This window comes from Cydia amplana, chromosome Z, assembly GCF_948474715.1.
Source record: "Cydia amplana chromosome Z, ilCydAmpl1.1, whole genome shotgun sequence".
In the NCBI taxonomy this organism is placed as follows: Eukaryota; Metazoa; Arthropoda; class Insecta; order Lepidoptera; family Tortricidae; genus Cydia; species Cydia amplana.
The window spans coordinates 27,499,514-27,517,020 of NC_086096.1; the positions used below are offsets into that span (position 1 = coordinate 27,499,514).

At 39.9% G+C, this 17,507-nt stretch overlaps 1 protein-coding gene across 1 annotated transcript in view; it reads right to left on the reverse strand.

Annotated features, from left to right (window-relative positions):
* LOC134661427 (zinc finger protein 704) overlaps nt 1-17,507 on the reverse strand; it is a 58,584-nt gene that overhangs the window by 16,361 nt on the left and 24,716 nt on the right. The window contains exons 3-4 of the mRNA XM_063517515.1: nt 10,108-10,235; nt 7,980-8,137 (exon numbers count right to left, since the gene is read on the reverse strand). Of these exons, the coding sequence (XP_063373585.1) occupies nt 7,980-8,137; nt 10,108-10,235 (286 nt within the window). The remainder of the gene's footprint in view (nt 1-7,979; nt 8,138-10,107; nt 10,236-17,507) is intronic.

Consider the following 17,507-nt stretch of genomic DNA (forward strand, 5'->3'; position numbering starts at 1 on the left):
GTCCCCATAACCGTAATATTCTAATATTACAAGATTGATTATAAAGCGGACACTGAAAAACAATTAGAAGGAGTACATAATTACTTTAGTTTTTTTTTTACTTTTCTAATAATATTGTTTACCTTTGGATGTGCTTGTGAAATTTTTGTTGCAATTAAATAATCTCGAATCCTATGAATGATATCATGATATCAAAAGTGTAAACGAAAAAAAATATCAAAGGCAAGACATTATAATCATTAAATAATTGCGCGTTAATAAAAATAGGTAGGTATTTATTTACTTAATACGCATTAAATGAGATATAATAAAACTAAATTACATCAATATTAATCGAAACAAAACAACCCATAAAATATGAAATACCGGGTGTATGAGTAGCAATTAGTTGTCTTATGGAACAACATGCTATTGTACAATGTACGTAGGTATAATATTATATCATGAACGCAGTGGCCTAGCCTGGCTCCGTCATCGAGCCGATTGTGTATAACTGTGTCGAATCGAATTTAGGAATAATCCACACATTTCAGTACCTGTCGCTGTGAAGGGGTAAAGTGCGACTGGTTTGAACACTTAGAACTTGTTAATCGGAAGTGATTATTAGTGGCTGCAACTCGGTATTTAATACGCTAAGTTATATATACATAAGTACATAACCTAAAAGGAGAGTCACGTTAACACAGGGAAAACATAAAAATAGACAGATGGCATTCTGTTATTATTACTACAAACCTATTTGAAACGCTCTTTTTTTAGCAATTGGTTTTTAATTTCAAATAGGACCATCAATATCACAGTTTGTTAGAGTGACAAAAAACGGGACAAAGTCACAAACAGTCAAAATAAGCGTTTTCGGCCTTAAACAACAGGTCTGATTAAGCCGACAATTAGCGACGAAGGCCACTAGGTTTAGGACGCGAACGCGGAAGTACCTCGACGCTTCGGTAAATAACAATTGGCGTATTTTATCAGCAATACGAGATAACGTAAGAGCGACCTTCAACTAAACAAAACGGCACGCAGTGAGCTGCTGCCACGGAGCTCGTGCTGTGACGCGTTGTGTTATTCCAACGTTTTCAACATAGGACCTTGCTCGCTGATAAAACGCTAAGACGTCATGCTATACTTTTATTGCTACATGGATATCGGTAGGTATATTACAAATGTGACTATTTCAAAACGTGAGCGTGCGTTATCTACTTTATTTCGTATCGTATCAGAATTTTTACAAAAGTGTTTCATTTATTATTATTTACAGCAGCTCACGCGTTTTCCACCGATTTGAAATCTGTGGCCCTAGTGAAAAAGGGTACAAGTCTCGCGCAGCTTAGGTGTAAAAGGGCATAAGTATTACGTGGAACTTACGCTTGTACGCCAGCCCTACGCGAGACTTGTAGCCTTTTTTAGGGCCACAGAAATGCAGCCGGGAATGTCGGCAGGCGTTACGTAACCTACCAAGTCTACAAACTACGAATATTGCATGTACTTGTACCTACAGGGTATTTAACATGTAGGCAAATATATTGATCGAAGATCAGTCTATTCAGTCTTTATGCGATAAAATATGAGTGTTTGGCATAACTACGTTGAAACAGATACATGTTTATACAAGTATTTAGTGACAATGGTATTGTTAACATGAGAAAACAATGACCGATTAAGCCGGTTGACACAAGTACGAGTAGCTAGTGTTAAGCAAACTAGGCTTGAATTTAAGATTATATATTATTTCTGTGTGATGTCATCATGCTATTTATTCTATTAGGTACCTAATGTTTTCTTTTTGAGAGTAGATACAAAATGTACTTATTATTTAATGAGACGAAGCACCCTTTTGAGTACACATTTAGTTGTGGAACCTGGTTAACCGAAAAAAAAGAAGTATAGAAATATTAGCTATTAAGTATTATTCTCCTTTTATAAAATAATAAATAAGTATATTAATAGAAAACTATATTTACAATCACTACATAGTATAAAACAAAGTCGCTTCCCGCTGTCTGTCTGTATGCTTAGATCTTCAAAACTACGCAACGGATTTTGATGCGGTTTTTTTTAATGAATAGAGTGATTCAAGAGGAAGGTTTATGTATAATTTGTTAACCCGTGCGAAGCCGGGGCGGGTCGCTGGTCAATAATAATTGAATTGCTTATAGAGAGCTATCAAAGTACCTACAAGTGTGATGCAGTATGTGCACGGGTTTCACGCCCGCAGCTGTAGCGAGCGAGCGCATGTACCTACTTTATTACTATGGCGATTTATTACATTACTCGTACCGAGGTTACACGTGCAGTCGCGCATAATATGCAACTCGTGCAACTAACTACGTACCTATTTTACTTTTTTTTAATTCGATAAGAAAACTTATGATATGAGAGTTTAGAATAGGTGTCGATGTTTTAGAAATGTAGTAAACTATATGTCATTCTCTTATTACAAACTATTATTAGTATTATTACTTACGAATCTTACGACGCATATTTGTTCAAGTCAATTCTTGAAAGTGTACTCAAAATGCAAATAATGAAATAGTAGATTGTTATAACCAAGGGATGAAAGGCACCCATTTCTTTTGAGAATAGTCCGAGACTGAAATGGGACGTGCCTTTCACCCGAGTTAAACACTCTACTTTGCATTTCGAATACGAGGAAAGTAAGATACATGTGCATTTAAAAACACGGCTAATTATAAATTTCAGTAGTACTTCTTGAGGGTATTTTAATTAACAATTTAGGTATGTAGAAATATAATTATTTATGGTATGGGGAGTTAATTATCAATTTATCAGAATCGACATTGTACAACAAATCACAAGACAAAAATTTAAATTGCTTATCGTGAAACGTACTTAGAAAGTACAGTGCTCTAGAGCAGAAACGTAAAATTTACAGCACTCTATTTTACATAGATTATTGTACATGTTATTTACATCTCGTGCGCGTGAGTCCCTTACTACGCTCAAGATTCTAAATTAGATTAACGAGCGTAGCGAGTCTTTCGCTTGCACGGGACTCCAGATAAGCACTCGAAGAAATGTCAAACTTTGCTCTCTTGTTGTACAAATAATTATGTATATATTTTGAGTTAAATTCTTTTGTTGACAAAAGCATTATAGACGAGTCGCGATAGACGTAGAAGGGCTAATTGGATGCTAGATCAGTTGGAGCGCTTACGCAAGGGCCGGCGCGGGCGCGGGCGAGTTGGCGAGGCAAGTGCGCGTGATGTAACCTAACAATATATGTACCTACAATACAATATATATCGTTACGATAGAACCGACGACGTCAGCGCCGGTGGGCGGTGCCGGCTGCGGTGTCCCGGCTTCTTTGCTCTGATAACCGCAATTGTCCGTGCGTAACACACTATGACGAAGACCGATAACTTTTATCAATTTGTATGAATTTAAGCCTAAGTACCTATTTGTTTTGTTTAAAAGTACAATAAGTGGAACATATTTAGTCGACTTTATAATTAAAAGAAATAATGGGCTTAGTTTTGAATTATCGTCGTAGAAGTAAATAGTAGTGGCCGATACAATGAGTGGTATTTAGTTGTCGGAAAGGAACAGCAACGTAATGACAGAGCCGCGGGGAGGCGGGCCGCTCGTCCGCTCGCTCGCTGCTCGGGCTTGGCGCGCGCCGTTCGACGCCGCTGGACTAACTGCGCGACCTTACTGTGCACTTTTCCGTCGAACAAAGGGTCTCATACGAAGAATTCTTATTATTATTAATAAGTATGCGATTAGTTTTACATAAAGCTAATGAATTTAAAAACCAGTAATCGCCAATCGACTGCCCATTTATCAACTCTTGTAACTGGTAGTACTGGTAGTCAACACTGCATTCATTCTAGTAATCGAATAAAAACTAAAAGATTGGTGTCTGTATGTTATGCGTCTTGCGTCATGCGTCTAAGGAATTAGTATGTAAGTTTTAATGTAAGTAAATGCACTGCCCGTAGAAGTCACCGAGACCTTGGGAGTTAGTTATAGATGTCTAACTAAGCAAAGTCTGCGTTCATGACGTGACTGATAAAGTGAGATATTGCTACAATGAGAACGTGACTTATGCACTTTTAAGTATATATGTATCCGTAGTGTTACGTGAAGTAGTATAATAGCGTCGGTCGTTACTTGTTAGGGGTTAGGATGGTGGCAGATGAGCGGGCACCGAGCATCGGGCAGCGGGCACCGGGCAGGGGTAGGCTAGAGGCGAGAGCGCCGGTGCCGGTGCACGGTGGCATGCATGTGGTGCTGGAACAGGTTCCGCGCGGATCACATGTGGCGGGTCGGTGACCTCGCACACTGTAATCCGGGACGGCCAGTGTCGTTGGCCGGTTTTGCTGACCGGACTGCTTCAAATAAAACGTTAACAAGTTCTTATCTTTAAAATCCAGATTCGGGCTTACCCTGTAGCCACAGCTACCTCGCAAAATGATGAGGCGTTAATTAATTATTTGTCTCCTACCATGTAAGTTAAGATTAATGTAACGCTTATTGGAAATGTACGATTGTCTCATGGTGTTTATTAATTCGGTAAATCATCATCGAGCATATAAAACTTGAGACAATGATACATTTTTGCACAGGCGCGGCGACAGTGCGTCTGGGTTATGCCATTGTACTACTCGTGTTGCTGCACCAATAATAGCCAGCGGTGTTCTGCGTGGGCGCTACTCGTTACAATATTTACGATACATTCCATTAGCAACAGCACAAAGACAAAGCCCGTTTTATTCAATGACGGAATCCGGAACACAATTATCGGTCATTAAAAAATCATAATTTAATAGTTGGTAAATAACTATTACGTAATAGATCAATGTTTTCGCAATTTAGATTTTCCGCGAAGTGGGTACTTCTCACTGTTGATGTTGTTTAGTTTATTCCCGAGAACTAATTATTGATTCATTCATATCGTTACCTACCTATTTATTACTTAAGCAGAAAACAGGTTTAGATCAAAAATGGTGTGCCTACCTTTCTTAATATAAAGATAAGTAACTTATACAGATTATGAATAATATATGTATTGTCAAATATATTATTCATAAAGCGATATTGTCGAAAAGATGTAATGATATTGTTTATCGACAGCCGGCATTTAGCCTGAAAACGTGACATTTGCTACGACAAAAGATAAACGATACCTATTCGTTGCGTAATTTGATGCGCTGCTGTAAGTGCGAAGCCTATTACGTTCCGGCCTGCCCACCGCCGCTCTTGGCCCGCTCCGCGCGCGTGGGCCTGCCCTCGACCATACTCGCCCGGTTAACAAATATAAATAACTGCTGACTGTACTGTAATCTTACTATTACGTAAAATTGCACTCATGCTAAAATTAACACTCGTGGCGTTACACTCGGAAAATAATGTGTGCAAAGTACGAAAATGTAGTGACCGATATAAAAAACCGACCAAGTGCGCGTTCCAAGGGTTCCCATACATTAAGTCCGACTCACGCTTGACTGCACATTTCTAATAGGTTTTCCTGTCATATATAGGTTATAATAACTATTTTGTTTGGGGGGACAGACACGCACGAGTGATGCTATAAGGGTTCCGTTTTTTCCTCTCGAGGTACAGAACCCTAAAAAAACTAGAGTCTGATCGGAAAGAGAAGAGTCGTGGAATGTATTGGGCCCCATAATATATTCCACGACTCTTCTCTTCTCGATCAGACTCTACCTATTACTCAGATAATCTAATGACGTTTTTATTCTGAATTTACATATACTATAGATTCTATAGAACATCGACAAAGGATTTCAACAGGCGGCATTATCGGTAGCAGTATGGTAGCAGTTCAATAAATACTATTAAAGAAATGCTAAAAACAGTAGCGATTAATGTAAGAATTTTAACAGCAGGCGTCAGGACGGGCCAAAGGGGGTAAAAAAGGAACAGTCTTACGTAATAAATGAGTGGGTTCAATATTGATTAAATGATTACGTGAGACTGACGATTTATTGTAAGACCATAAAATACTTCAACGATTGTTTTGCAGCACAATTGCATAACTGCGCTGCGGCTTCAGCCTTGACATTGCGCGGTAGAGAAGTAGACATGCAGCACTGTGCACTCCGCGGCACGTGTATTGTAAACATAGATCCCCTCCTAAACACTCTGCATTTTACAGCATTTATATGTATCAAATATAACACTTAGTACGAAACTATGATACCTTCTACTAAGGCATTCGCGAGCAACTACGGCGGAAGTTGCTCACGAACCGTCGAAGTTCAATTGTACGACTATATATAGTTTGAGAGTGCAAAAAAAGCGCATTTCATTTTAAATGCTCTAGTTATATAGTAGATAAGTGATTTATAATCGTAAATCATGTACAATGTGACGCTGTACGCAGCGTACCTACAGCGTTGTAAAGAGATGAAGGCGTTTGTGTCATGTCGAGTTACCACTTACACAGGGCATGTCTTCCATGCAGCCACGGCGCATGGCTACCTACACCTACATACCGAAACTGAATTATAATCCAAGTTATATAATTTGCACCGTACCTACTCTCGAACAACCTGCATGGCGAATCAGTGCCAATTATATTTCGTCAACCCTACTTTGGGTCCGGGAGGATGACTGTGAACAGTTTTACTTAATACTACCTAGTTATTGACCAGTACCTTGCTTTTCGCGATACACACTGTACTTAGTTTACAGTTTATATAAACTCGGTAATAAATATTTTCCTGTCCAGTAGTTCAGGAGTATATGTATAGCGAATAATCAGACATACGCGGTTTGGAAGTGGTTCATAATTACAATAAGCAGATATTAATTGGATTTTAAGAAATCGCGCTACAGCGCTGTAAACACAATAAAAATAATATGTCGACTTACCTTTAAATACATTTGAATACTATATAGTTTGGACTGTTTGTGCCATAGTCCCATTTGCAAACAGGTGAAGATACTATCCTCTTTACAGGTATTTAAGTAGATACATAAAACAAAATATATTCGCGTAGCAGTTAGACAGGTCGCTTTGCAATATGGAGTTAAAAAGTACACTTCGCTGAGCAATATTATTTATACTTACAACGTGACTATCATCTTTGTAACGTTTTACAACACAAAATAACAATGAAATTACAAATTAATAGATAGATCTAGATCAGCGGTCGGCAACCCGCGGCCCGCGGCCGCATGCGGCCCGCGAGCCTCTCTGGCTATTTTGTATGTAATATTGACAAACGACAATGTCTGATAAAGTCATAAATATTAACAAAGTGCGGCCCGCGTCAACTTCGTTAACTACTATGTGGCCCTTGGCTGCTAAAAGGTTGCCGACCGCTGATCTAGATGACCAAGATCTAAATATTTTGATAGCTATTGAGGTTAGACCAAAACTCAGCAGTATCTAAGTTACCAAATTGATGCAAGTGTAATCCATCCGTAGGTAGTCAGTTGTCAAAAGCATATGGATAATTAAGGTATGACCGTAATTGATTAAACACGAACAATAAATGTGTACGTAACTAATTTATACTGATTTCATTCACTGTATACCCGTAGGCCTAGGGTATACAGTGAAAGTGAGGGGTGCCAAAAACCTCTGTCCCACGGCGGGAGTGACAACGATTAAGGAAAGCTTTTGTGGTTAAAATTAAAAGGTAACTATGTACTTGTTTTCACTTTTTACATTTCAGTTTTTTGGATAATTGCTTGTTGTTATTATATAGTATACCCAGATACCTATTTTATTCAAAAGGTTTAAGTTAATCTTAGCATACCATGAAAATCATTATGAAAGACATCGATTCGCCAAAATAAGCAAAGCAGTACTGGTAGAATTGAAAAGGAAGCCGCGCGATAAACACGCACTAAATAGCTGTCGAAGTTAAAGTTAAAGTTGATCAATTCTTTGAAATTTATAACCCAATTTCTGCAACAGGAATCGAATCGGTGGTGAAATGTGAAGTGTCAGGACACACATTAAGCGCGTAATGTGAACTTACCCGTTTCTTGCGGGGATGGAGATCTTCATAGTCCATAGCGATGCCCTCGTCGCTGAAGGAGGAGGAGGCGGGCGGCGGGGAGGGCGTGCCCGAGCGCCACGACGAGCCCGAGCTGCTGCTGGCGCCCGGCGACACCGACGACCGGCCGCCCCACCCATCTGTCACCACCACAATACATTATACATACATACATCTGTTACAATTACACTACTGTATTTGAATTTATAAATAGCACAGAAAATTATGGATGCACTACCAATTCATTATACATACTCGTATGCTCAAGTACATACTCGACTGAGTTTGCAATGTCTGCATGCACGATACACGTCATGTTCTGTTCTTCATTAGCAGTTCGACTTTACCAAATGGCACTTTTGAATGATAATGCTTGATTTGTTGATAAAAATACAAAAACTTTTAAACAAAAATAGGATTTCCAAATCGGTTCACACATGACGGAGTTTTGAGGTAACAAACATATAAAAAAAATGTACAAGCCCCCCCATCATCGTGCTATAAAAGAATGTAATTACTAAACGGAACTATGGCCATCAACTTTCACTAGAAAGAGCCGTTCTTTTCGCGGCACACATGCGCTGCCACTGCCGCATTAGAATAAGAGGTCTCGCTTCACCATTGCGTAACGCTCTCTACATACAACCGAATTCATAGTTATGTATTTCAACTAATGGTTCCTCTTCAAACTACACATTTAACAACCATTAGCACAGAGTAAATAATAGTAGTAGGTACAGAAGACTCACTCTCTAACAAAACGCGTCTGTCACGATCAGGACAGATATGGCCGCTAGGTGGCGACAGCGCCACGCGCGGCTTATGGCTAGCCACCAAAATTGGTGTGGAACGGATGTACTTTTAGCGACCTGTAGCAAAGCGACGAAATCGCGGAGTGAGCCACGCCTGTCATTAGTTTGATATAAAAAAGTAAACAGATTTGAGTTAAATAATGTGAATACAAGTAATTTAACAAACTAAAAACATGAGTAAACAATTTATCATACATGAAGGGCCTGTAAATTATTTCGCAATATTACAGATCATTATTTTATTTCTCTTTATTTATGTCAATAGTTTACTCAAACATAACACACCGCTGACTGTTTCTCTTAATCTCTCTCTCTCTCTGATCTTAATATCTGATTCTGATGGGATGAAACTTCATAAGAAATTCGCTCACTAACTTATTGGTAGTAATATAAAGGCGATATGTCGTTAACAACTGGTTGCAACTCTCAAAGTATGGGACAACCTCATGGGAACTTTTCCCGTGTTTAGGTAAAGGTGTGAACTACATAATATTATGCAGACCATATGTATAAAGTAGCCAACTAATCCATTGCTCTTTTTCTATTTAATACAAAGCATTTGGTCTGAGTTGTTAGCACGAGAGCGAAGTTTCATCAAATACCTGTCTAGACAGTGTCTAGACCGCTGTGCTGTCTAGACGTTAACAACTCTATCCTACATTTAACATATAAATCTAACCGGGGACCGTACTGAATAGGTATGTACCTACCCCAATCTTCTTCATATTTTTCATATTAACAAGGTGATCATCACCATGACGATATTAAGCCTTTGGCCTCGATAAATAATATAAGTATCTGACGTTGACGTTTTGAAAATAAAAAAATATTCCAACGAAAGTATTTCCATGATTGTTTTAGAGTCAACAGGTAAAAAGTATTATGTATAACAAGTAAAGCATTGGTATAAAAACGGCTTAAATAGGTTTCCTACAGTTCCTACCGGAGCACTTGGATGCCTGTTTAACATGAATCTTACGTAACGTAACATGTAATAGTTTACCGTTGATGGCTTATAGTATTTATAACTATTTGGCGAAGCGTTCTAACTGCATTGAAAAAAAAACCGACTAACAATAAGTAGAAACAACGTTATAATGGAGGCGGATTTTCACCTGATTTCACGAGACAAAGGATCCTTGGAAAATTTTACAAATTATAGCCAACCGATCCGTATAAGGGAATGAAGAGAGTCCTTAAAAGCCTGAGTAGCCGATCAGGCAGCAGCTTAACGCCAGGTAGACGGACGTGTTTGAATGGTACGTAGGTATACATAATTAAATGAAGGAGCAACTCACTGGGACGCGGCGAGTTAGGCGAGCAGCTGAGCGACATAAGTACCAGCGCAGCGTTGCACTCGTTCATCTGGTCGTCGCGCTCGCCGTAGCCCAGGTCGCACGAACTGCTGGGCCGGCGCTTGCGCGATCTGCAACAGACACACTATTTCAGTCACACTCAATCTAAGAGCCCTTTCATTGCATGTGCAAATATTTAACTTAGGGATTGTTAAATACATTTATGATAGGGATTTAGTAATTGTGGTAATATGAAACCAATCCATATGCTCCTCGTATTCTGCACTTGCACTTTATGTACTTATAGTAGGTAACCGGGACTTAAGGGGGAGGGGGGGTCGTGACGATAACATGACCAGGGTACCGTTGTGCATAGTGAATATTGATTCGTGTGCACATACATATGTATATACTGAGCAGTCTGTAATGATATTAACTGCTATATAGGTTAACTGGAGACTGCTAAATTATTAACGACGTTCCAACCGGCCGCAACGGTTACACGGTGCCTTTGCTGCGAAACAGGTCAGATCTATTACAGTATTTCCAAGTATAAAAATCAATATGCCCTTGCTAGTGTTCGACTTCTAAGAGTTCATAGTCTTTATATGTCATTAGTGAATGTATTACAATTAATACCTAGCGAGTGATGAATGAATGATACAATTGTAAAAAGTGTAGACTAGACTAGACTTTGTTGATCTGTCGAGTTGGTAGTGGAGGCGACGGGGGTCGTCGACGCGCCGCGCCGGGTCTCGGCAGGGAGCTGTTGCGCAACCGGCGGCGGCGGCGGGCGTCGTCGTCGGACGCATGCCCAGATATTTGGGCGAATTGTGTGAGGTCGAGTAAGTACTCTGCTCCCGTCTGCGTCTGGCCGGTCACCCCGTACCACTTACCGAAGGATCGACCGTTCAACTTTCACTAACTAGCTATTCTGATAAACGATTATAATTCGATTGAGACCAAGAACCGATGTCACAGAGGCTTTAAACGTCAAATATTAGCCCACTTTGCTGCTAACAGCATCATCGCGAATTGACGTATGCACCTTGTATGCGTAATATGTGAGTCATAGCAGTGCGTGACGTAGTTGCGTAGCGGTAAACGTTGCTTCATAAAATGGCGTCGCATTGGAATCATTGCATTTTAGTCAAAATTATGCTCATTCATATTTACATATTAGATAATTGCAAGGATTGGCTAAGGATATGCAAAGATGAGGGAACTAAAACGTTATTCGGGCGCGCGCGAACGTCGCCAAGTTGCACCAGACAAAATTGACGGACTAATTAACATCACCCAGCAGAGAACGATTAAACTTCCCATACAATATAAAATTCTGAAATGTTTTACTGTGAGAGGCGATTTGGTGCAACCGGCCCTAAACTTGATCAAATTGGTTGCTTTGTCGGTTGGTACAGACACTACAGACCTACCGGTAAATCTAAAATAATTTGTTTGGTTCAGCCAGTATACAATATTTAATGTCTACCTCTTTTCGAAAAATGGTAGGTAGGTATTTAGTACGTCAGAAATATTGACACTTTAGCGAATGGTAGGTCTGTGTAAATATTGCAATCTGCCGAAAGTCATGCAATAAGTATAACAATAAAGAGAATGCACTGAGGTCACGTGCAGCGTGTCATTGTTTCGAACATTATTGTTGATAAGGTTGTCAAAGTTAGAGGGCCATTGACTCGCGCTCGGTATAGGTCGGTCGGTGACGCGGCTCAGCGCTCGACGCACCGACGACGCACAAGGTGCTTCACTCATACCACTCATACCACCCATCTCTAACGTTTTTCGGCCACCCCGTGTTCCACCTCTAATGCCCGCTTATACAAATCCGTAAAATACATACTTATACTTTTATATACTTACCGATCTTTTAATATGCCAATGTCATTAATTACAGTTTAACCCCCCCCCCCCCTTATTCATAAAACTTAGCAACCCCTTACAAAACTCTGTTAAATTTTGTCTCTTTCTAACAAGCAGAAATGTTTAAATGACGGATAGGGACAAACGATTATAAAGTCGGTGAGATTTGAGAGACGTATATGAATAGCGCCAAACGTCATAAGTCATAATGTAAGTACTTATCGAATGCTGATGATTATGAATGCTAGTCTATTAACTTGAGGGTTTTCAAGGTAGGTGAATGACTCGAGCGTTCTTTTCATCATTGCTCCAGCTGTAGGTGAGTCGTGGTCGTTATCGGCGCGGGCGACGACCGCGCCGCCCCCGGTCGCGGAGGTGACATTGCTGTCTATACAAGCATTTAGGTAACTAGGTATAAACGTAGCGTTGCTAAAATAGCTCTGACGAATTTTTTTGTGACGTAACCTTCTGTGATACGGCTAGTTTGACACTGATTTAAACTTTCACGATTTTTACACATTATTAAATTGTAAAACGGGACGTTGTCCCCGATCGTTGGCGGTTTTCTCCGAGACCACGGGGACAACAACGTCCTCGAAACGTCGGAGGTAAATCTTAAAATTTAATCGCATAAGTACCATTTTACAATTTAATAATGGCTAGTTTGATTTATGATATGATGGGGCTAACCATCTCGTGTCTCAGTTGCTCTAACTTCTATCGCGAGAAACACTCATGCGATGAAGGTACCGTAAAAAAGTTCGTGTGTACCTAACGTTTACGTTTTCACGTGACCAACATCAGCATCTTAGTTTGCGCGTTAATTAATGGAAGATGTTATGAATCGCCAAACAATGAGACATACGACTAGTATACGTAAGAAAGTTGCGCATGCACGTGATTGACGTCAAGATTTCATCCACATTCGCGGTTGTTTGGTTGAACAAGTGTGTGGCTGTGTTGCTGTGTTAAACATGAAATCGTTTTGATAACTCGCCACGGTCACCGGCGGCGCCGGCTGAGCACACACTCGCTACTATAGCTGCGTATTACACACGCAACATTGAAGACGACCTTGCCGCCTGTTGCCGCGCTCAGTACGCACAGATCTAACACTAGATCTCTCACGTAACTTACGAAAGATATTGTAGGTATTGTAGTGACGATTCTGTATAATGTATTAAGTAATACTTAAGTTTTTTGACTAAAATTTCTTCTACTCTATCTATTCAATCGTTCACTATACTTCATATGTTAGGTATTATGGACTATGAAGGTTAAAAAATTGTTCAAATTAAGTTATATGTTTTACAATTATTTAATTTCATAAACTTTCTACGTTATAGGTATTATTATTATTTATTATTGGGGTTTTGTGGGCATTTGAGTGCCGCTTCGACCAAGCTGTGATCTATTGTGACGGCCCTTTAAAGTTCACTAGTTTCACTACTAATGCCCGTTGAATCCAGGAAATTCCAGATTCTTTGGGCCGTAATGCTCTGTATTTCATAGGGTTCCAGTATGTGCCGCCCTAGGTAGGTACCTCTTTTCGACATTAGTGGTCCGCAGGAACAGAGAATGTGCATAGCAGTCTCCTCTGACTCCTGGCATTATAGGTAACCAGGTATGTACATACCGACTACCTATAAGTGTTTTATGAAAGTTGTTTCACATATTTCAATAAACTTGAAATTAGTTTTACTGTAATGATCAAAATTCTTAGTGGCCGTTATTTTCTCTTGAGTATGTAGTATACATATGTATATGTATAGCTTAAATACATAGCAATGAACGTGAAACAATGTTATAAATAAATATTGTAATAACACAAAATGCCCTGATTCATCTACATCAAATTTACTGTACAAGAACATGGTGGAATAAGTGGTTTACCTAACTTCAGGTCCGGCATTTTTTACAGAGCGAGCGGTTGATGTAGGTCGGGGCGCATTTTTTGTCGATACAAGAAGTCATGTCCGCAGCGAACGAGCGGGCGTTCGCGGTGATGAGGTCATCGCCAAAGTCGGCTTGTAATTTGCTCGAATTGCCAGGGCACGTCTATGTCAGATTCAATGTGACGCGAGTGCGGTGCGTTGTTATGTACATACTACATCAATTCAAACTGGTGACACCAATAGAGGTACCTATTTAAAACGTCATATATGGTCATATTTAGATGACTACAAATAAGTTTATTTATTGTTTCAAATAAGTAAAAAACAAGTATTTTCAGTACGTTCCTTATAAATCAAAATACACTATTCAATGACAATTTCAAATTATTAATTTGTAATATGTACATTATTGTTTTAAATGTGCAAACAAATGACTAGATTATTTAAGTGTCGGATATTTAGTATAACTAGCGATGATTATTTTTAGGGTTCCGTAGTCAACTAGGAACCCTTATAGTTTCGCAATGTCCGTCTGTCTGTCCGAGGCTTGGCTTTGTGATCGTTAGTGCTAAAAAGCTGCAATTTAGCATGGATGTGTAAATCACTAATCCGACAAAGTCGCACAATAATATCTAGAAAAAAAATGTTTACACATAAAGTGGGGGTGTAATTTTTTTTTCGTTTTAACCCTACAGTGTGGGGTATCGTTGAATAGGTCTTTCAATTTGAAAAAGTGAATATTTTGGGATATAATCGCTCCGAAAGAAAGAAGAACATGATCACTTTTTTGAGTTATTACAAAATGTCTTCTCTTCTTAGTAAAAATTCGTACAAAGCGCTGCGAAAGTACCTACTCCCTTTTGCTTGTAATGAACATGAATTACATGATACCATTGATACTTATTAATAGCCCCCGTTTAGCCTATTCTGACTGAATGGTAACTACGGAACCCTACACTGAGCATGGCCCGACATGCACTTGGCCAATTTTTTCTGGTGCCGAAATTGCCTCTGAATTACAGTTGAATCGTTTTTTCTCGGGTCCGACTGAGAAGGATTCACTATGAAAAGGTACGATTATGTTTTTGGCTTCTCTTTATACAAACTGGCTGACGACGTGAAGGCGAATAATTCTGAGAGTCACCTTCGTGTTTGACTTTTAGGGGTTAGAATATTGTAAAGACAAACGAGTTACCTCTGGATATGACCTACGATATTGTGTTGTGTTGGTGTAATACACAAAATTTTATGAATATTTTATCCTATTTACTAATTACGGTCCAATTACGGTCATGTGCTGATTATTCAATATTCTTCGATGTTCCGCAGGAAACAGTAGTAACATTTATTTATTCTTAGAACTCTGTGTGTTCTCGCTTGCTTTTTATTTTAATACATAATTTTATTCAGCTATTTATAATAACAATACATGCGTATTGTTTCATTTACTTAATATTCATTCTATCCATCATTGATTTACGTTGGAGAAGATAGTGGCATACAAGATTACCTCCAGCTGCACCTGCCAACTCTGATAACGGGTCTCTGTAGCACCAACGAAAGTAAACGTGTACTGAACGAGAAAGTGCGCCTGCGCCCCACCTCCGGCCGCAAGCGCCTTCTCTTTGCTTGTTGCGCAAAACCATGCGGAATGCGGCGGCACCGCGCCCGCGCCGCCGCGCCGCGCCGCCCGCTGCCGCCCGTGACACTCAAAATCCTTCATTAGCATAGACAGTTGACGTCGACCGACCATTTTTATCACAGAAAGTGTGTTAAAAGTTTCCGTGTGACCTGAATGCAAACGGCATTGTCACTGTTGCAAATAAGTCCTAGCAAGTTACCTAGGCTGTACAATACCTACGCTTTTATTAATGAAAAGGAACACATACAACTTAATATTATCATACGCTTTTGAAGTTGCATCCACATTTATAACGCGACCGTTACTAAGACAGAAACAGTCAAGAATTAACCTTTGTTTGAGTCTATATACCTAGAGACGTTCAAATATCTGTCCGTGGCGAGAGGTACATATCTCCGAGGGTCATGCCAAAATAATTTGGATACTTACTCAAAAAATATAATACACATATGTCTAATGGTAGCGATTTTCTTTAAGTATTCACCATGATAACGTATACATTTTTCCAAGGCGTCAAAACCACTTGAAAATTATCGATGCCCACTCTTTTAGACACCTCCGAAATCTCATAGTTATAAGCAGCGGCAATTATTTTGGATTCATACCGCTTTCCTCTTAAAATTTGTTTTTTTTAGATTTTTATTTTGGAAACGAGTAAAAATCAAAAGGTGCTAGGTAGAGGAATATGGCGGATGCGGCAGGATAGAGATGTTTTTGGACTTCTGGCAGAACTGTGTGTACTTGCGGAGCGATGTTCTCGTGGTGCCGGAGCAGATGCCGGATTCCCGATTTCGGCCGCTTATTACACCAAGCTGACAATACTCGGGGTACAAACGGTGACATATAATTCCGAGTTAACTGTTCGTTGATCCTCTAGCACAACAGTAGCAATATGTCCCCTTTTGCAGAAAAATGAGGCAGCTTGTTTCTGTGTGCTCCGCGCTCGGCGACATTTTGTTGGATTCGGTTCATCTCCGAAGAACCACACCGTCGACTGTCGTTTTTTTTCAGGATCTTACTTAAGAATAAATGCATTTCCTGATGAAAGCATGCCTACTACATAATTATTTAAGTTAAGCATAAAGTATCTAACTTTTTTAGCATGTCCCTCGTAAGTAAAAGCAATTACTTTTTTAATGTCGTAGATATTAGTATGATCACTTTATTACTCATAAGTAACTGTATAACTTAGGTGACTGTATAACCCCAAATTTTGATTGAGTAATGTGAAATTTTATTTAAAATGAATCTTGTGGGATTACGTTGTTTAGGCATGTACGAGTATGAGGGGGACCGGTGACGTCGAGGACGCGCCGCGCGGCGCGGCGGTGCAGTACGTAGGTTAGATATGAGCGCCGATTGGCATTTAGCCGGCGGCGGCGCGCCGGTCAAAATTGGTCGGCGGCGGCGGCGAATCGGCGGCGTGGCCTTGAATCACCTTCGATTAATGAAAAAAGAATTCAAACCAAAATTGTACCGAAAAAACATGTCTTTGCTGTAAGAAAGTTATGAAATAAATGCATTCTTTATTTTCGAGGATAATTTATTGAATAATGGTACGCAAAAAAATTGATATCGTATAAACTGTGGATAAGCGGTATCGCGCGGCATCAGAGGCGGTCTTAATCTTGGCGACGCTCTGGCCGGAAGATCTTAGCGAGGCCCTTATCTTTTGTGCTAAGTAAAAAATTGCGGATTTACTGTATAAGGGAAACGTCTTGTCGACAGTCCAAGAAAATCGAGCTCCGTCATTAACCAATATCGATTCAACAAAACCGATTTATGTCAAAAAGTGAGACCCAACGCCGAGCTCCGTGTAACACCGAAGACTTGATTTCGACGCCTCCCAATGCGAGGCCAGAGGATGAGCTGCAGGAAAAGCTACAGCTAAGGATCGAACGCCAAGTGTAAGCTTGGCTGACGGCCGTACGCCTGGAGCGCCGATTGCGGCGCGCTTCTGTGCGAGGCCGAGCTGCAAGAGAGCA